Consider the following 21,279-nt stretch of genomic DNA (forward strand, 5'->3'; position numbering starts at 1 on the left):
CTTCTTCCTTCCCCCTCTTCTTTCTTGTCTTTGCCTATCTCACTTTCTCTCCCTCCTTCTTCCCCCTCTCTACTCCTCCGTTTTTGTATTAAAAAAAAAAAAAAAAAATTATACGATTTTCTTTCTTGATTTTTTTTTTCTCCTCGGGCTGAGTGGAAAAAAAGCAATTTTGTCATAGTGCTTATCTCAGTTCCCTGGACTAATAAAGTTTTGTTCATTTGTTTGATAGTTCTGTTTCTCTCCCCATCATACACTCTCACCCTTCCTGACCCTATCTGACACTCTCTCTGTGTCATCTGACTCCATCTGGCTCACTATGATCAGCTTCAGATCCTCTGTTTATGCATACCCAGATTCAAACACTCGACTGTTGGCTGCCATTCTGTCTCTGGACCTTGCAACTGGAATGAACTACCTCTTTCGCTTCGTCAAGTCTCCACACTCAGCTCTTTCAAGTCTGGCCTTAAAACCCACCTCTTCCCAAGATAGCCTCCCTTCCCTGCCTCTTCTTTGTCTTCAGTTTCTCCAGTTTTAGAGTTATGCATGCGTGTGAATGACTGGTGCGAAAGCGCTTTGATTTGTCTCTGCACAAGATTCAGCGCTATATAAATACCATTATTATTATTATTATTATTACTCCCTCTCTGTCTCACACACACAACACACACACGCACAATGCACTCTTTGTTGCTGTTCAAGCGAGAGGTGACGTGTGATTTGCAATGCAATTAGGAAAAAAAACAACTGCTGTCTGTGGGACAGTTATGAAATTGTTACTGAATTGAAAGTGGAGCAAGAGCTCAAACAGCATTTCTGTCTTGTGTAGATCAAGGTTTGGATAGTTTTGAAGGTCTGCCTTTGTGAGTGAGGGAAAAAAGAATCTGAGTGCTGCAGAGGTTTGAGTAATTCTGCATTTGAGAAATGAATAAAAGATATCTTTCATAAAATCATTGCCCATTTAGTATGAGTCCATCCGGTTCTTCACCATCCATCGTTACATTAATGAAAAAAAGTGGTCATCTGTGTTTTCAATGTTTTTGTTTGAATATTAGGCCCTTCCCTGCTTGGACAGCACACATGTGCATGCGCATACACACGCACACCTACCTCTCCCCTAACAGGATTCATGTTTAAACATTCGATTGATGTTCTTAGTGTTTCTGAACAATTGGTGTAATTTGGTTTTTATGTATGTTCTCGGGAAGAACTGAAGACTTCAGGCCAGCTAAGCCACGGAAGGGAAACCAACATGAACAAAAGTTAAGTACTGGTACCCCCGCCCACTCTCTTTGTTTCTGCCTGTCTGTGCCTTTCTTTCTGCCTGTCTGTGCCCTTTGTTTCTGCCTGTCTTTGTTTCTGCCTGTCTGTGCCTTTTGTTTCTGCCTGTCTGTGCCTTTGTTTCTGCCTGTCTGTGCCCTTTGTTTCTGCCTGTCTGTGCCCTTTGTTTCTGCCTGTCTGTGCCCTTTGTTTCTGCCTGTCTTTGTTTCTGCCTGTCTGTGCCCTTTGTTTCTGCCTGTCTGTGCTCTTTGTTTCTGCCTGTCTGTGCCTTTTGTTTCTGCCTGTCTGTGCCCTTGTTTCTACCTGTCTGTGCCCTTTGTTTCTGCCTGTCTGTGTGAATTTGGCCAAGCAGAGCAAACCAATAGGCCTAGTTTGCATCAGTTTGACATGGTACAGTATATGTAACACCAAACATGGAGTATAATACAAACTCCTCCTTTTGTTTCTGCCTGTCTGTGCCCTTTGTTTCTGCCTGTCTGTGCCCTTTGTTTCTGCCTGTCTGTGCCCTTGTTTCTACCTGTCTGTGCCTTTTGTTTCTGCCTGTCTGTGCCTTTGTTTCTGCCTGTCTGTGCCTTTTGTTTCTGCCTGTCTGTGCCCTTTGTTTCTGCCTGTCTGTGCCTTTTGTTTCTGCCTGTCTGTGCCTTTTGTTTCTGCCTGCCTGTGCCTTTTGTTTCTGCCTGTCTGTGCCCTTTGTTTCTGCCTGTCTGTGCCCTTTGTTTCTGCCTGTCTGTGCCCTTTGTTTCTGCCTGTCTGTGCCCTTTGTTTCTGCCTATCTCTTTGTTTCTGCCTGTGTGTCATCTTTGTTTCTGCCTATCTCTTTGTTTCTGCCTGTGTGTCATCTTTGTTTCTGCCTATCTCTTTGTTTCTGCCTATCTCTTTGTTTCTGCCTGTCTGTCCTCTGTTTCTGCCTGTCCTAACTTGGTTTCTGCCTGTCTATCTCTTTGTTTCTGCCAATCCTCACTTTGTTTCTGCCTGTCTATCCTATCTTTGTTTCTGCCGGTCTCTACCCTCTCACAGCACGTTCTATCTGACTCTAACCCATACTGATGACACCAACACTGTACAGAGTGAATAAAATTATATGAATGTGTGAAGAGTGGTGTGTGACTGATGATGGAGAAAAACAAAAATCTGCCGGAAGGTGTTTAGCTGTGTTTCAGGCAGGTCACTGAAGACTCGCACCACCAGACCAAGGGCTGCTCCATGAGACAGGACCAGACCTCCTTCTTCTTCCTGTTAGGAGTCCACGGTCATCACGTTGACCATTCTGACACCGTAACGGGGAGGAGCGCAGCAGCGTGACCCACCTTCCTAGGTGATGGAATGGAGGGGGTAGAATGGTGGGCCCAGTGGTGGGTGGGTGGGGTGGGTTTGTTGGGGGGGGGGGGGAGCCATCAACTGTTTCAGTCATCAGGACCAGGCCTTTCCGGCTACCGAAGCGGCCCCTGGGATCAAGCCCTGACCGGCAGAGCCAAGAGCTTGTAGTCGCTGACATCGTCGAGGTGAATTATTTTCACTCAGATGCAGACTTGTGTTATGCCCACTTGCATATGGTTTTTCCATCCCACACCTATTCCCCCATGCACACACCTGCCCCCACCCTCTGAAAAAAAAAAGTCTCTGCCCCTACCATCTCTCAGCATAAAAGAATATCTTTACATTTCCCAAACTGTTTAATTTTCCCTGCCCCCCTCTCTCTACCCCCTTTTCTACCAAGCTGTGAACATCACGAACATTTTGTCTCTAGTGGGCCTCTGTTCCTTTGTCTACAAAGTTAGGTGTTTAATGTTTGCAGCATCCCACAGCCCACAGTGGATGCTTTGGTTCAGAAACACCAAACTGTGCATGTAACATTTGCAGGTTTTCGTTTGAGAGTTGTCAGTGGTGTGTTGAGTGTGACTCTTCAGGACTTCATAAAAAGACAGAAAACCCCATTGCAACCTCAGTAAAGGAATAGTTCGTAGTCACGTCAGTACTACCATGTAACATAAATATATACATGTTTCATTAAACATATTGTGTGTTCTATGGTGAGGTAAAAAAAAAAAAAAAAAGGAAAAGAAAAAAAAATTATCTGAATGACTTGCTGAAGCAAGTTGTAAAACTGACAAACTTATAAGCTTGTGTTTTCGCCTGATAAACTTATGTCCCATACGTACACACTCATACTCTCAATATACTCTCTCTCTTCTTCCTTCCCCCTCTTCTTTCTTGTCTTTGCCTATCTCACTTTCTCTCCCTCCTTCTTCCCCCTCTCTACTCCTCCGTTTTTGTATTAAAAAAAAAAAAAAAAAAAAATTATACGATTTTCTTTCTTGATTTTTTTTTTCTCCTCGGGCTGAGTGGAAAAAAAGCAATTTTGTCATAGTGCTTATCTCAGTTCCCTGGACTAATAAAGTTTTGTTCATTTGTTTGATAGTTCTGTTTCTCTCCCCATCATACACTCTCACCCTTCCTGACCCTATCTGACACTCTCTCTGTGTCATCTGACTCCATCTGGCTCACTATGATCAGCTTCAGATCCTCTGTTTATGCATACCCAGATTCAAACACTCGACTGTTGGCCGCCATTCTGTCTCTGGACCTTGCAACTGGAATGAACTACCTCTTTCGCTTCGTCAAGTCTCCACACTCAGCTCTTTCAAGTCTGGCCTTAAAACCCACCTCTTCCCAAGATAGCCTCCCTTCCCTGCCTCTTCTTTGTCTTCAGTTTCTCCAGTTTTAGAGTTATGCATGCGTGTGAATGACTGGTGCGAAAGCGCTTTGATTTGTCTCTGCACAAGATTCAGCGCTATATAAATACCATTATTATTATTATTATTATTACTCCCTCTCTCTGTCTCACACACACAACACACACACGCACAATGCACTCTTTGTTGCTGTTCAAGCGAGAGGTGACGTGTGATTTGCAATGCAATTAGGAAAAAAACAACTGCTGTCTGTGGGACAGTTATGAAATTGTTACTGAATTGAAAGTGGAGCAAGAGCTCAAACAGCATTTCTGTCTTGTGTAGATCAAGGTTTGGATAGTTTTGAAGGTCTGCCTTTGTGAGTGAGGGAAAAAGAATCTGAGTGCTGCAGAGGTTTGAGTAATTCTGCATTTGAGAAATGAATAAAAGATATCTTTCATAAAATCATTGCCCATTTAGTATGAGTCCATCCGGTTCTTCACCATCCATCGTTACATTAATGAAAAAAAGTGGTCATCTGTGTTTTCAATGTTTTTGTTTGAATATTAGGCCCTTCCCTGCTTGGACAGCACACATGTGCATGCGCATACACACGCACACCTACCTCTCCCCTAACAGGATTCATGTTTAAACATTCGATTGATGTTCTTAGTGTTTCTGAACAATTGGTGTAATTTGGTTTTTATGTATGTTCTCGGGAAGAACTGAAGACTTCAGGCCAGCTAAGCCACGGAAGGGAAACCAACATGAACAAAAGTTAAGTACTGGTACCCCCGCCCACTCTGTCTTTGTTTCTGCCTGTCTGTGCCTTTGTTTCTGCCTGCCTGTGCCTTTGTTTCTGCCTGTCTGTGCCCTTTGTTTCTGCCTGTCTTTGTTTCTGCCTGTCTGTGCCCTTTGTTTCTGCCTGTCTTTGTTTCTGCCTGTCTGTGCCCTTTGTTTCTGCCTGTCTGTGCCTTTTGTTTCTGCCTGTCTGTGCCCTTTGTTTCTGCCTGTCTGTGCCTTTTGTTTCTGCCTGTCTGTGCCCTTTGTTTCTGCCTGTCTGTGCCCTTTGTTTCTGCCTGTCTGTGCTCTTTGTTTCTGCCTGTCTGTGCTCTTTGTTTCTGCCTGTCTGTGCCCTTTGTTTCTGCCTGTCTTTGTTTCTGCCTGTCTGTGCCCTTTGTTTCTGCCTGTCTGTGCCCTTTGTTACTGCCTGCCTGTGCCCTTTGTTTCTGCCTGTATCTCTTTGTTTCTGCCTGTCTGTGCCCTTTGTTTCTGCCTGTCTGTGCCCTTTGTTTCTGCCTGTCTGTGCCTTTTGTTTCTGCCTGTCTGTGCCCTTTGTTTCTGCCTGTCTGTGCCTTTTGTTTCTGCCTGTCTGTGCTCTTTGTTTCTGCCTGTCTTTGTTTCTGCCTGTCTGTGCCCTTTGTTTCTGCCTGTCTGTGCCTTTTGTTTCTGCCTGTCTGTGCCCTTTGTTTCTGCCTGTCTGTGCCTTTTGTTTCTGCCTGTCTGTGCTCTTTGTTTCTGCCTGTCTGTGCTCTTTGTTTCTGCCTGTCTGTGCCCTTTGTTACTGCCTGTCTGTGCCTTTTGTTACTGCCTGTATCTCTTTGTTACTGCCTGTCTGTGCCTTTTGTTTCTGTCTGCCTGTGCTCTTTGTTTCTGCCTGTCTGTGTGAATTTGGCCAAGCAGAGCAAACCAATAGGCCTAGTTTGCATCAGTTTGACATGGTACAGTATATGTAACACCAAACATGGAGTATAATACAAACTCCTCCTTTTGTTTCTGCCTGTCTGTGCCCTTTGTTTCTGCCTGTCTGTGCCCTTTGTTTCTGCCTGTCTGTGCCTTTTGTTTCTGCCTGTCTGTGCCTTTTGTTTCTGCCTGTCTGTGCCTTTTGTTTCTGCCTGTCTGTGCCTTTTGTTTCTGTCTGTCTGTGCCTTTTGTTTCTGCCTGTCTGTGCCTTTTGTTTCTGCCTGTCTGTGCCTTTTGTTTCTGCCTGCCTGTGCCTTTGTTTCTGCCTGTCTGTGCCTTTTGTTTCTGCCTGTCTGTGCCTTTTGTTTCTGCCTGTCTGTGCCTTTGTTTCTGCCTGCCTGTGCCTTTTGTTTCTGCCTGTCTGTGCCTTTTGTTTCTGCCTGTCTGTGCCTTTTGTTTCTGCCTGTCTGTGCCTTTTGTTTCTGCCTGTCTGTGCCCTTTGTTTCTGCCTATCTCTTTGTTTCTGCCTATCTCTTTGTTTCTGCCTGTCTGTGCCCTTTGTTTCTGCCTGTCTGTGCCCTTTGTTTCTGCCTGTCTGTGCCCTTGTTTCTGCCTGTCTGTGCCCTTTGTTTCTGCCTATCTCTGTTTCTGCCTGTCTGTGCCCTTTGTTTCTGCCTGTCTATCCCCCTCTCTCAGCACATGTTTAATCTAACCTTTAACCCTAGCTAACAACACTAACACTGCTTGGAGAGGATGTTTGAATGTGTGAGGAGTTCTGTGTGTGTCATGGTGAAAAAAAAAAAAAAATCTGCCCGAAGGTGTTTAGCTGTGTTTCAGGCTGTCTGAAAGTGCCGACACACAAAGTGACTGTATTCTAGTATCGGATTCCCCCATCTGTCTGAAATGTCAGTGACGAGAAACAAAACATTATGTTCAGGGCCAGGACAGGATCGACACCATGAGCGTGGGAATGGGCTGCAGCATGAGGCGTACCATGGAAAATGAGGACCTAGGCCGACTCCGGGTAAGTTAACGCCTCCAAAATCAGACTTTGTTCATATGTCATTATCAAATATGGCATAAATAATTATCAGCTGTGAAATGCAAATTTTGAACAATATGAGAAATAGTTTGATGAAACACCAATTTTTTTTCAGCAGTATTTATTAAGAGAATTTGTTACATATCTTGTGAGATTGACAAACAATTTAAAGTGCAAGAAATGGGTTGGGAGAATATAACTTCTGAATCAGATCCTTTGTTAAATTGAAGTTTTTGATAATTTGAATTTCTGATCTATCACTTTAGGCTGTTTGTCCTTGAAAATGTCCACACACAAAGTGACTGTATTCCAGTATTAGTTTCCCCCATCTGTCTGAAATGTCTGTGATGAGAAACAAAACATTGTTCAGGGCCAGAACAGGATTGACACCATGAGTGTGGGAATGGGCTGCAGCACGAGGCGTACCATGCAAAATGAGGACCTACGCTGACTCCAGGTAAGTTCACTCCTCCAAAATCAGACTTTGTTCCTACCTCATTTATCATATGTGGCTTGTAAAATGAATATGGACCCTTCACTGCAAATGTTGAATTATACAAGGAATAGTTTGATGAAACACCAATTTTTTCTGAGCAGTAATAATTAAGAGAGTTTGTGATATATTTTGTGAGATTAACAGTTTAAAGTGCAGCAAATTGGTTGGGAGAATATAACTTCTGAATCGGATCCTCCTTTGTTAAATTGAAGTTTTTGATAATTTGAATTTCTGATCTATCACTTTCAGGCTGTTTGTCCTTGTAAATGTCCACACAAAAAGTGACTGTATTCTGGTATTAAATTCCCCCATCTGTCTGAAATGTCAGTGATGAGAAACAAAACATTATGACCTAGGCCTACTCGGTATGTTAACACCTCCAAAATCAGACTTTGTTTCCACATGATGGATCATATTGGGTGTGTAAAATGGTTATCAGCACTGGACTGCATATGTTGAACTATACAAGAAATATTTTTTATGAAACATGAATTTTTCTTGGTAGTGATAATAAAGAGTTTGTGACATATCTTGTGAGATTGACAATTTAAAGTGCAACAAACGCATTGGGAGAACGTATCTTCCCAATCAGATTCTTCACAGACTTCATGAAGGCATTTGATAGTCTTGACAAAAGGCACTACAGGGTTCGTCACTAACGGGAGCGCTGAGCGGAACGCTCTGAAAAAACAAATTGTGCTCTGGAAAATTCCTTGACTCAGAGCGCTTGCGCTCTTGATTTTGAAAAGACATAAGCATACACTACTGTATCTAAATTGTTATTCCATTGTCCATCACAAACAAGAGTCAAAAGCGCGATCGTTTTGCATTTACCGAAGTTTGAAAGCCGTCTGTTTACGTTTTGTTAGTTCAACCGGAAGTAGGCCTAGTGAATCAGGGGAGGCTATGCAAAAGAGCGCTCTTCAGACTTGAAGAGTAGAAAAGTGGAGCACACGATCGATTTCGCGGCCGTGCAAAATCAAAATGCTGAAATATTTGATCCCAAAAAGGAAGGCTGACGGTGAAGGGGATGGCGAAAAGAAGAAGAAGAAAGAGGACGGGGAGGAAGACGGTCCTACTGACGATGTAACGAAGAAAGGTGAAAGCGGGTCCTGTGAAAGTGGAGGTGGGGATCGGAGCCGTCAGCCGGCGGCTGATCAAAGTGAAAAAGAAGAAGCAGATACGAAGACTTTGACCCTCTGCCTTCTATCCATCACTGGTCTAAGTGTGGTCCAAGGAAGAGAAGGCCAAACTTTCAAAAGCGTCAGAAAACTGAGAAGCCGGAAAGTGAGAGTGAGGAGAATGGATTAAGTGACTCAAGTATCGAAGAGGAATTGATGTAAACAAGAATTAAAGGTGAGAAAATGAATTTATGTTTGAGACTTGTTGCTCTAAGTTTTTGGTGTGCGCTCTTAGTTTTCAGTTTGCGCTCATCAAAATTCTGAAACTAGAGCGCAGGCGCTCATGTGAAAAAATGTTAATGACGAACCCTGCACTATGAGCCACCATGAAAACAAGAGAACATTTAGCAAAAGCATATCAACACCTTCCAGCAGTTATACTCTTAAACTGAGTAATGCAGTAGAGACAGAGTACAATAGGAGAGTGGTTACATTCTTTGTTAGCGGTTGGTCTGTGCTGCCTTGTTCACCACCAAAAGGACCAAAATTGCTTTATCTGATGCTCCGAAAGAATTGGGACATGAACACGAAGGCAATGATGAACTTTTCTCAGATGATTTGATAGGAGATGGAAATAAGAGACTGGCTGGCACAGACCTGCCCTTGAGAAAGATGCTTTACTCCAATTGTGTTTTCACTCCACCAAGCCATGAACGGATGGTACCTGATGTCGGTGGAGAAAGGTTAAAACATCGTAGGGAGAGGGTTGGGCCCCCGCCTTCCCATGCCAAGCCCTAGACACAGTGGAGATGAATTCACTGTCCCGATAGCTGTTTAAAGGTCAAGGGACCTTTAACGACATATTTTGATGATTGTTGACATGCTAGGAAAGTATCAATTTTCACAGTTGAATGTTATCATTAAACGAAAAATTCTTTTCTTTTTTTAAGTTGGAGAGGTGGGTGGCTGGGGGGGTATGGTGAGTTGGGGGGGAACAAGACAGATGGGGACTGGCTGGGGGGGGGGGGGTATGGTGAGTTGGGGGGAAACAAGACAGATTGGGACTGGGGGGGGGGGGTATGGTGAGTTGGGGGGGAACAAGACAGATGGGGACTGGGGGTGGTGGTATGGTGAGTTGGGGGGAACAAGACAGATGGGGACTGGGGGGGGGGGTATGGTGAGTTGGGGGGAACAAGACAGATTGGGGGGGGGGTATGGTGAGTTGGGGGGGGAACAAGACAGATGGGGACTGGTGGTGGGGGGGGGGGATATGGTGAGTTGGGGGAACAAGACAGATGGGGACTGGGGGGGGGGGGGTATGGTGAGTTGGGGGGAAACAAGACAGATGGGGACTGGGGGGGGGGGGTATGGTGAGTTGGGACAAAGACAGATGGGACTAGGGGGGGGGTATGGTGAGTTGGGGGGAACAAGACAGATGGGGACTGGTGGTGGTGGGGGGGGGATATGTGAGTTGGGGGGAAACAAGACAGATGGGGACTGGCTGGGGGGGGGGTATGGTGAGTTGGGGGAAACAAGACGGATGGGGACTGGCTGGGGGGGGGGGTATGGTGTGAGTTGGGGGAACAAGACAGATGGGACTGGCTGGGGGGGATATGGTGAGTTGGAGGGGAAACAAGACAGATGGGGACTGGCGGGGGGGGGCGGGGGGGGTATGGTGAGTTGGGGGGGAACAAGACAGATGGGGACTGGGGGGGGGGGTATGGTGAGTTGGGGGGGAACAAGACAGATGGGGACTGGGGGGGGTATGGTGAGTTGGGGGAACAAGACAGATGGGACTGGTGGTGGTGGGGGGGGGGATATGTGAGTTGGGGAAACAAGACAGATGGGGACTGGGGGGGGGGGGTATGGTGAGTTGGGGGGGAACAAGACAGATGGGGACTGGGGGGGGGGGGTATGGTGAGTTGGGGGGAACAAGACAGATGGGGACTGGGGGGGGGGTATGGTGAGTTGGGGGGAACAAGACAGATTGGGGGGGGGGGGGTATGGTGAGTTGGGGGAACAAGACAGATGGGGACTGGTGGTGGTGGGGGGGGGATATGGTGAGTTGGGGGAACAAGACAGATGGGGACTGGGGGGGGGGGGGTTATGGTGAGTTGGGGGGAACAAGACAGATGGGGACTGGGGGGGGGGGGTATATGGTGAGTTGGGGGGAACAAGACAGATGGGGATGGGGGGGGGTATGGTGAGTTGGGGGGACAAGACAGATGGGGACTGGCTGGTGGGTGGGGGGGGGGATATGGTGAGTTGGGGGAACAAGACAGATGGGGACTGGGGGGGGGTATGGTGAGTTGGGGGGGAAAACAAGACAGATGGGGACTGGCTGGGGGGGGGGGTATGGTGAGTTGGGGGGGAACAAGACAGATGGGGACTGGGGGGGGGGGGTTATGGTGAGTTGGGGGGAAACAAGACAGATTGGGGACTGGGGGGGGGGGTATGGTGAGTGGGGGGGAAACAAGACAGATGGGGATGGCTGGGGGGGGGGGGGGGGGGTATGGTGAGTTGGGGGAAACAAGACAGATGGGGATGGGGGGGGGGGGGGGGGGGGGAGGGGGCGGGGGGGGGGTGATGGTGAGTTGGGGGAAACAAGACAGATGGGGACGGTGGGGGGGGGGGGGGGGGGCGGGGGGGGGGGGGTGGGCTGGGGGGGGGGTATGGTGGGGGGGGGGGGGGGGGAGGGGGGGGGGGGGGGGGGGGGGGGGGGGGGCTCTGGGGGGGGGGGGGGGGGGTTGGAGGGGGAACAAGACAGGATGGGGGGGGGGACTGGGGGGGGGGTGGGGGGGGGGGGTGGGGGGGGGCGGGGTATGGTGAGTTGGGGAAACAAGACAGATGGGGACTGGCTGGGGGGGGGGGGGGTATGGTGAGTTGGGGAAACAAGACAGATGGGGACTGGCTGGGGGGGCGGGGGGGGTATGGTGAGTTGGGGAAACAAGACAGATGGGGACTGGCTGGGGGGGGGGGGGGGGTATGGTGAGTTCGGGGGAAACAAGACAGATGGGGACTGGAATCAAAGATGAACATTTGAAAGGAACAGGAGAGAGAGAGAGAGAGCAATAAGCAAGAAAGATAAAATATAAAATTTATTGTGTTAAACTATTATTGCTGCTGTTATTGATTGATAGTCTGAAGCTGCCACTTTACTGTGGGTGGGATGCATGAAGATGAAATTTTTTTTTTTTTTTTTTTTTTTATTACATGAAGGCCTGACTGTTAAGGAATGCAATGTATTTGAAATTGGCTGCAAATTACAGATGAAGCATTTCTCAAAAAAAAAAAAAAAAAAAAAGATTGGCATGAGTGATGACCACCAGTGCAGATACCCTGTCCTCATGACTGAGACACAATAGGAGTGGGAGCAACATTTTTTTTTTGATGGAGCATCCCATTAACTCACTCAGTACGGCCAGTCCTCTCTTCTCCTCAACACAGACCCCTCGGATGTCCAGTGGGTGTCTGAATGACCCAACGTTTAGCTTCTGTCGTCAGAATTTTGGTATTCTTTGTCAACATTCACCTCTTCAGTATAAGAGCCTTCCGCTTGCAATATTTTGATGATGGTAACTGGGGTGAAATGCTGTTAACGTCGTCTCTTTCACCGTTCGTATGGAAAGAGTTAAAAAAAACAAAAACAAAAAAAAAAACCCCAAAAACTAGTAGGCTGTTCGTTTGCTGATGACCTGTAACAAAACCACAAAAATAAACCATGAGTACTCTCAAAAGCGTCACAGGGCAGCAAAAAGGGGAGCAAAGAATCGTACAGATAGTATAAAAGTATATTGCCCATTGTCATACAAGGAAATACCAATATACTAGAAAGAGACTTTTATAGGCGCTTGAACTTTGGTCCGATTCGCAGACCAATTCTGAGTTTAGCTCTCAGACTATTATCAAATTCATTACGGACCAAGTATTGTTCTAATGTCAAGTGCATATGCTTTAGTAACCTGACAATTAAGCATATAATTTTTGACTGTAGCTTGATGAAGCCTTATGTACACGAAAGTGTCTTCACAGGTGACTGAGAATGTTGATGTTTTTGACTTTTTGCATTCATTATCAGTTGTTTCGCTTGTCAGTTTAACGACTTCTCTTTTATGAAGTCCTTTTAGTAATTTCCTGTAATTCTATTTAGATTTTTTTTTTTCAAATTTCACCCTCATTTGCCCAGTTTCCCCCAACCCTCCATTCATTCACATCTCCCACCCCTTCTAACCGATAATACTCAAATGTATTCATAAATACTTTAACAAAATGTCTTCAATCACTGATATGTGTGACGGGACATTAAACGAAATTCCTCCTCAAAAGCATCATTTTTAGACCCTGTAGTGAAGGGTCAAGGCTTTGAGAGGAGAGTGAGTTGGTGAGCCAAAATTGAACTCGGAGGTTTCCTAACGGTCGATTGAAGTCAAGCCCACAGTTGTCAAAATGCAGATCATGACAGAAGGTGAAACCCACACTCACATGCTATCACTGTGAAAAGCAAATTACGCACGCACACACGCACGCACGCACACACAGTTTCACACGCATAGTTGTATTGAAAGCAATCCACATATATGCTCACATGCAAACTTGCGTCCTACCCCCCCCCCCCCCCCCCTCCTCACTTTGTCTCGTCAGTTTCTCTCCATTTGCCTGTCTCTGTCTCAATAAAGTTGAACACACACACACACACACACACACACACACACACACACACACACACACAGAGTTGTACTGAAAGCAAAGCACATTCAGTGCATGCATTCACAACAAATTTCAACTCTTACCTACTATCCTCCTGGCCGCTTCTATTTCTTTGTTAGTCTCTCTGTCTCTGTCTCTCTCTCTCTCTCCCCATTTCTGTCACTCTCTTGCATACACACAGTTGTATTAAACAGAGAGAGGGAGAGAGAGAGTTTAACACACATACAGTTGTACTGAAAAGACACACACACACACACACACACACACACACACACACACACTTGTATTGAAAGCATTGCACACATACAAACCTGCACTTTCCTCCCCCACCCCCTGTCTGTCTGTCTGTCTGTCTGTCTCTCTCTCTACATTTGTCTCTCTTTCTCTTTCTGTCTCACAATAAAAGTTGAATGGAACACACTCACACAAAGACCCACATACACACACTCACTTGCACTGAAATTTAAAAAAGATACACATGCATGCGCACCATCCAAGATGTTAAAATAAATTCAAGTTTGTTTTTCAGTTCATGTTAATCAAATTGTAGATATAGCCAGTTCAGTAATTCACCATGCAGTTTGTTAAATTACTTTTTTGGGGGTTAAATTTTCTATTCTGGATTGATGGAGACCCTTCCACTTGGCTTTTAAACCATGGTTCAGTTCTGGTTCAGCTTCAAGGGGTCATGCTCCGCACCCCCTAACAGGGCTCTCCCCATGTCCCCCTCCTGGATCCAAATTTCTGCTGGTTTTTTTTTTAATTTTCTGCCAGTTGCACCCACGCAAGTAGATTTCACTTAAATCTTATTTCCCAGGCAGTGAAAGAGTTACACTGAAGTTTTGAATATTTAAAATGTTCTTTCAATGTTCAGAGCCAATGCCAGGACAGGAGGATCGACACCATGAGCGGAGAACAGGCAGTGGCACTGGGGTACCATGGAAAATGAGGACCTACGCTGACACAGGCGAGTTTACTCCTCCAAAATTAGATTTTATTCCTGCATCCACTCAAGGCCTGACTAAGCGCGTTGGGCTACGCTGCTGGTCAGGCATCTGCTTGGCAGATGTGGTGTAGCGTATATGGATTTGTCCATACGCAGTGACATGACGCCTCCTTGAGCTACTGAAACTGAAACTCCTACATCATTTATCACATATGTGGCCTGTGAAATGATAAAACACCAGTTTGTGAATCTTTTGTCAGGAGTGGTAATTCAGAGAGTGACATATTTTGTGAGATTGACAAAAAGTTTTAAAGTGCAACTAATGGGTAGGGAGAACAGATAAACAATCTGATTTGTCTGAGACTTCAAAAAGGCATTTTACAGGACTATGAGCCTTAATGAAAAAAAAATAAAGGGATGTGAGAGCTATATGGAAAGGCATAAATGGTCCTTTCTATTTCTTTAAAAGAAAAAGAAGAGAAAATATAGCATCTGTCAGTTGGGTGTGACTTTTGCAGAAAAGTCTCAGAGGCTATTCCTGAGAAATATGCAAATCTGGGAAGAAAATGGTGGAATGAATGAGACTTACATGTGATGTTGATGACAGTGGCTACTGCGACTCTGCTGCCAATGTATCTGATGACAAAAAAAAAAAGAAAAGAAAAATCTATCGACACTGATTTCATCCATCTGGACAATGTGTTGATTCAGTGAAGTCTCATGTCAAATATAATGCATTACTTGAACCTGGGAGTCTGATTACATTGTAGTTTTGATCAAATTGGTAGATTCTTATTACAAACAGTGCATTTCGGAAGAGAAACAAACAAAAGAAAAAAGCAACACAAGATTCACTCCAGTGTTTAGGAGTGGCCCGATGTTCATACATGTTTTCGGCACCAGATGTGGATAGGGAACATACACACACACAAACACATGCAAATACCCCCCCCCCCCACCCCACACACACACACACATGCATACACACATACAAACACACACACAGACAACTACCCACACAAACACTTTCTTTTACATAACACATTTCATCAGTGTTGCGTACACACACCAAAATGTGACAAACCACACACACACACTCACACTCTGATCTTACCACCACACACATAATCAGGTCTTTCTCTCTCTCTCTCTCTCTCTCTCCCTCTCTCTCTCTCTCTCTCTCTCCCCGCCCCACCCACCTCTTATCTTTTTGCTCTGTATCATCGAAAGTCCTGTGTGTTACTCAAAAGGAAAAGGATAGGCAGCATGATCAACAGAGTAACCAGATCCATTATGTTGAACCATTCATGATTCAGATCACCACAAACAGGACTACCACAATCGCACTCCCCCCTCCGCCCCCTTCCATGCATACCCCCTCTCCCCATCTTGCTCTTCCCCACCTTCCTCTCTCCTTTCCTTAAACCGTAGTCTGTACCTTACTTGTCCCTTCTCCCTCCCCCCTCCATTTACTTGGACAGAACAGAAATGGCAAAAGGGATGGAGGGTAGAGGTAACAGGGTGAGGGTGGTCCAAGTCTAGTTCTGTTGGTCACACATATATCAAAGGGCAGTGTGGAAAGCCTTGTTTGCATGCAGATGTACGCAGCTGCACCACCTTCCTTCTCTGGAACTATATTCCAGCCCCTGATTTCTACTTTTCCTGTTTTTTGCTGTGTCAGTGTTAACATCACCATCCCCTCAAACTTGTACATTATTTGAATGTGACTCCCCACCCACCCCACCCCTTCACCCTCACACCACACACACACTACACACATCACACACACTACACATACTTGACAACACCCACACCCACCCACAACATATTTTGCAGTTGTTTATTCCACAAAAGTTCTTCAGTTTGCAAACTTTTTTTTTTTTTTTTTTTTTTTTTTTGTAAGCTTTTCCCCCAGGTCCCTGTCAGGTTGCACCTGCAGCCCCGCTACATTGTGCTTTTTTCTTTCAATCCCTCTCACATCTCAGAAAATACCATCTTGAAAAAGCTTAACACCATCCAGCAACTAAATTTCCATGGCTATTTATCAACGTTTTTTTTGTTTTATTTCTTCTTTTAACCCTTTCACCGCCAGTCAATTTAGAGCACAAAATTCCCTTGTGGTATAAACACAGAAATGACAGTGGCTATGAATAGCTGGGGATTCCCCCTGCGACATATAGAAAATATGGCCTATCCTACCACCGAACATTACGAGCAGTTCATGGATAACAGACCAGTGAATGGTCACCTTTCAGTGACATTGGTCCTCTACCACGCCTGTGCATAAATGCGAGCATGGTGGTGAAATGGTTAAAAGAAATAGGCTTTGGAAAATGAAATTTATTATAGTTAATCCAAGCAACAGGAAGGTTCCATGAAATATAGTGACAGCAATGACAAAAGTCTGTATGGCAGATCAGTTTTAGTTACAGAACAAAAAGTAAAAGGAGGTTACAAGGGTTATTTCCCTTCAACCACATACCAGTTTTGGTTTGGTAATCACAAAACCATGGGTGGTTACATGCGCTTTTGTGGTGTGCAATATTTTGTGAGATGGATGTTTTGTATGTGTGTGTGTGTGTGTTTGGGTTTTTTTTTTTAATTTGTGCTTTGTTTATTGTTATGTTTTGTTGTCAGTGATTTCTAATGTGTTGGTGTTGTAAGCTTTGTTTTGTGTGTCAATTTTCAACTGTGTCCACAAGTGTTCTGTTGTGTTGGAATGTTCTCGTTATTTTGGGGGTTTGCTGTAGTTGTGTGTTGCTTTGTGTCTTGATGTTAGATGTGTATGTGTTGCTTTATATGTTTTGTGAGGTGTTTTGTGTTTGCATTATTTTATGTGTTGGTGTTTTTAATGTGTGACTGCTTGGAGTGTATGGTTTTGTACTTTGTTGTGGCATTGTGTGTTCTTGTTTTGTTTCTTGCTGTTTGTGTGGAGTATTATTTTTTGTTTATATTTTTGCTTTGGGTGGGGTTTTTTTAAGGTGTTTTTGTTTTTGTAATTGTTTTGTGTGTAGTAGTTCCTGTTAAGAAATAGTTTTATAAAACACCAACTTGTGAATCTTATTTGCCGTGATGACGAGTTTGTGACATCTCTTGTAAGACTGATATTATTAAGTCTTTATTGTGCAACTGATGGGTCAGGAGAATATAATTCCCAGTGAGCTTTTGTCCATGGGCTGTAAATCGTTGTTGGATTTCTGGAAGAGTTTCGTAGCTCGAAATCAATAGAACTGGTTACACTTGCATGTTAATACCATTATTACTGAAAAGGCAGAAGTACTACCAGACATATTTAACCTGCATACCCTTTGAGACCCCACACTTCCAAACACCAGAGCAAGTTATACCATGTCTTCACAGACTTAAAGAAGGCATTTGACAGGAGGCACTATGGTCCACAATGAAAAGAAAATAACATTTGACAAAAGCTTATCAACACCATTCACTTACTATGCTCTAAAATGACCAGTGTAGTACTGTCACGGGGTACAATTGGAGAGTGGTTCCATTCTTTGGAAGCGAATTAGTCATGGCTGCCTTCTGTCTCCCACACTGTTGAGCAAATTCCTGGCATGCATCGTGACTGACACGCTTGAGGATAATGTCAGGACAGTCAGCACTGAAGGAAGAACCGTCTGGAGCCTTTGTTCAGCATGAGAAGCAAAAACTCCTGATAGTTCTTCCTCTGATGTTGACTGTGCCGACATGATCTTCAAGTGTGTCAGTCATGATGTGTTCCAAGACTTTGTTGAACAGTGTGGGAGACAAAAGGCAGCCATGACCAACTTGCTTCCAAAGAATGGAACCACTCTCCAATCACACCCTGTGAGAGTCTTGTGTGCCTACCGCACTGGTCTGTTTGGAGTATAGTCGCTGGATGGTGTTGATAAACTTTTGCCAGATGTTCTTTTGTTTTCATTGTGGCTGATAGTGCCTTCTGTCAGACTCTGCTTAATGCCTTCTTGAAGTCTGTGATGACATTGTACCACTCCTCAGGGGTTCTGGTGTTTTCTCAAAGGGTATGCAGGTTATACATACATCTGTTTGATGGTACTGCTGCTTTTGCAGATTCTGGCCTGTTTTCAGCAGTTACTGTGTTTTACTTTATTCTGTAATCTGTTCTGATAGATTTAAATCTATTACATTTCATGAAAACGAAATACGTGATTGCTGTTCTGATAGATTTAAATCTATTACATTTCTTGAAAATGAAATATGTGATTGCTGTTCTGATAGATTTAAATCTATTACATTTCTTGAAAACGAAATATGTGATTGCTGTTCTGATAGATTTAAATCTATTACATTTCTTGAAAACGAAATATGTGATTGGGAATTTTTGTTCTTCCTACCCATTAGTTGTACGTTTGTTTATCTGTTAAAAATCCCCATTTGTTACAAATATCACTGACCAAGAAGCAGTTGTCTTCAGGGACAGGACAGGACAGGACTAGGATGGAACAGGAGGATCACAGGCACCTGATGAAAAGCTAAGTATAGTAGTGATGTGTATGTGTGAGTGTGTGTGTGTGAGAGAGAGAGAGAGAGGTTGCCTGGAGTGTGGATGTTTGCACAGTTCACACATGGTGTTCTGTCTAACATCTAACCCTCACTAACGCACTAACCCTTTCTAAAATACTGCACAGAGTGGTTGCATTGAGGGTGGTGGTTTGCAGTGCGATGTTTGGTGTGTTTGTATGTGTATGACAATAAAGAAAACCCCAGTAACTGACCGAATGTTCTTTTGTTTCATAGTTTCACTGGGGTCAGCAGCAGGCAGGAACATCACCAGGGTCATCCCCAGCCAGGGCATCACCATGGACGATCCAAGGGACTCCCAGACTTCACTATGGATCTCAGTGGGGACATCAGGTGAGGTATCACTTTCAAAATTGGATATTGTACATAGCTTATATCTTGCGGATTCAAAGAAGCGTAAACATAGCTTTAGAATAATTTAACAGCTTATTTTGAAGATTAAAAAAAAATGTTGAGTATTGTTAGAGAGCACATCACTAGAATGTTTCTTAATCAAAAGCAGACTGATGTAAAAATTTTCATATTTTTATCCCATATGCTAAAATTAATTGGTTTCAGTTTCTCAAGAAGGCATCACTGCGTTAAGACAAATCCATATGTGCTACACCACATCTGCTAGGCAGATGCCTGACCAGCAGCATAATCCAACACACTTGGGCTTTGAGTGCATTTGTGTACCCATCAGAGTGGATTTCTTCCACATAATTTGCCAGAGGACAACACTCTGGTTGCTATGGGTTCTTTTTCAGTGCGCCACGTGCGTACTGCACATGTGAAGACTGGATGATCAGTTTGATTTTCCAGTCAAACTTGGGAGAAAGGGCGAGAGTGGGATTTGAACCCACACCCTCATGGACTCACTATATTGGCAGCTGAGCATCTTGACCATTTGCCACCTTCCTCCTCCCATTGCAATAGAATGGGTTGCTTTGTTAAATGTTCACTGTCATTACATTAAGGCTGTTTTTCCTTGAATTTTTCAAGAAGGAAATAAGCACATTTAACAGTTAAAATTCTTTCAGAATTACCAGGCTGGGACATCACCAGAGGCATCACCAGGCTGGAACATCCCCAAACATCACCAAACCAGAGGCATCACCAGGCCAGGATATCCCCAAACATCACCAGGCTGGGACATCACCAAACATCACCAGGCCAGGATATCCCCAAACATCACCAGGCCGGGACATCCCCAAACATCACCAGGCCGGGATATCCCCAAACATCACCAGGATGGGACATCACCAGAGGCATACCACATCAGTTGACTTGACATTAACAATTTTGGGTCTTCAGATGAAAAAACAGTGACCCTGCAACAGATGTTCACACTGACAGTATTTCCATTCAAGGCAAAAAAACAAAACAAAAAATGTTCCTGTTGACTCTGGAGCTACAATACATCAGCTGTTAAAGAAATACTTTGAATGTCCTTGTCAATGTTCTACTTTGAAAACATCAAAAACAAGCAAAAAAAAGCAAAAAAAAAAAAAAAAAAAAAGCAAATCGACACTTGCTCACTCTGATACAAAGAGAAGGACTGAGATCGACATTAGCTCATGAACCGCTTCCAGATGTCTTTACTTCCCAAAGCTCCTGGGATTGAGCTCTCTGCTGATTGTTCACATCTTCCAAATGAACATTACGTACTTCTCGTTCAGTACAGGCACTCATGTTATCCAGTCGTTGATATCATCGACTCTGCATCTTCAGAAACCGTGATTCCAAGACTTTCAGAAGTTGGGTATCCAGAAACAATGAAAACCAATAATGGTCCTCCATTGAACAGCAATGACTATGCAGTTTTGTACCCACAATGATATAAAACACAATTCACTTGAAGGTTTCACAGTGTCCTCACTTGTTGAAATATCTTACTGCTGTGAAACTGTATATACACTTTACAACTATCTGGTGAAACTGAAATACTACTAAAGTCAGAAAATAAATGAATGGAGGTAAAATATGTATACAAATATGTACACAGGTCTGAACTGTTCACTGTTGGGAGACCGTGAATTTTGGTTGCTGCTGCTTTCCTGTAGCCCTCCACAGTATGATACAGTTCAAAGCACAGAGTGGGACACATTGGCTTCTTGAACATTATGGTTCCAAATGGCAGGTTGAGCAGCCAGTATGTCTGCCAGTAGTCCTCGATTTCAGGCTTACAACACGGCCCCATCGTGTTCTGAAGTGCTGTGTATGCCTTCATCTCAGGGACAGTGACATCTTTGGCAGCATTCATTGAATGTTGACTGAGTTCAGTGATGCCTGACAGCAGCTCCTCTGCATACAGATTAGACTGGTCAGCCATGAGTTGGAATGCTGATTCTGGGAAGAAAAGCATAAAGAAGTCCACTGGACGGAAGTTGTCAGCGTTGACAAGGACACCTGAAACACATGAGCAAAAAAAAAAGTAAAATACAATCCGTAATAATTATATAACAGCTGATTTAATATCAGCTAATGATAAATACTGCAAATAAAAGATATTATACTCATAAACAAGTGCAGAAATAGCAAAAACTTAGATTTTTACACAGGCATTGTTTTACACAGTGTATCTCCATGATCTTCACAAGAAAAAAACGTGACATGAAATATTTGTGCGGTAAATAAACATACTGTTCTTGCTCTTCAATGTCCTACACTTGTCTGATACAATGCACACATAATTTTATATGTGCTACCAGTGAATGAACTGTGCACCTCTGATCTGCCCATATAAAAAATAAGCGCAACCTAATCTTAGTCACACGCACACTCAGTGACATACATGTGTGAGCACACACACA

General features: G+C 44.2%; 1 protein-coding gene across 3 annotated transcripts; it reads left to right on the plus strand.

The window, feature by feature from the left end:
* The first annotated feature begins 6,610 nt into the window (after nt 1-6,610).
* On the plus strand, nt 6,611-19,949 carry LOC143288028 (uncharacterized). Of its 3 annotated transcripts, XR_013056028.1 has the most exons (5): nt 6,611-6,657; nt 7,046-7,132; nt 13,874-13,966; nt 18,378-18,817; nt 19,507-19,949. XR_013056028.1 is itself a non-coding variant. In XM_076596282.1 (4 exons), the coding sequence occupies exons 3-4, from the start codon at nt 18,795-18,797 to the stop codon at nt 19,793-19,795; spliced, it is 312 nt and encodes a 103-aa protein (XP_076452397.1). In that variant the 5' UTR covers nt 7,878-8,527; nt 13,874-13,966; nt 18,378-18,794; the 3' UTR covers nt 19,796-19,949. The 3 variants fall into 3 exon arrangements, 2 of the variants coding, with proteins under 2 accessions (XP_076452397.1, XP_076452398.1); XM_076596282.1 differs by lacking the exons at nt 6,611-6,657; nt 7,046-7,132 and adding an exon at nt 7,878-8,527; XM_076596283.1 differs by lacking the exons at nt 6,611-6,657; nt 7,046-7,132 and adding an exon at nt 7,878-8,527 and having other exon boundaries at nt 19,516-19,949.
* Nucleotides 19,950-21,279: the final 1,330 nt, after the last annotated feature.

Source organism: Babylonia areolata, chromosome 12 (assembly GCF_041734735.1).
Source record: "Babylonia areolata isolate BAREFJ2019XMU chromosome 12, ASM4173473v1, whole genome shotgun sequence".
NCBI lineage: Eukaryota > Metazoa > Mollusca > Gastropoda > Neogastropoda > Buccinidae > Babylonia > Babylonia areolata.

Bases quoted from the DNA above. Each gene is read 5' to 3' on its own strand.
- LOC143288028 (XM_076596282.1), top strand. From the start codon at position 18,795: ATGGATCTCAGTGGGGACATCAG. The intron at 18,818-19,506 runs GTGAGGTATCAC...AAATTCTTTCAG, and splicing joins GATCTCAGTGGGGACATCAG to AATTACCAGGCTGGGACATC.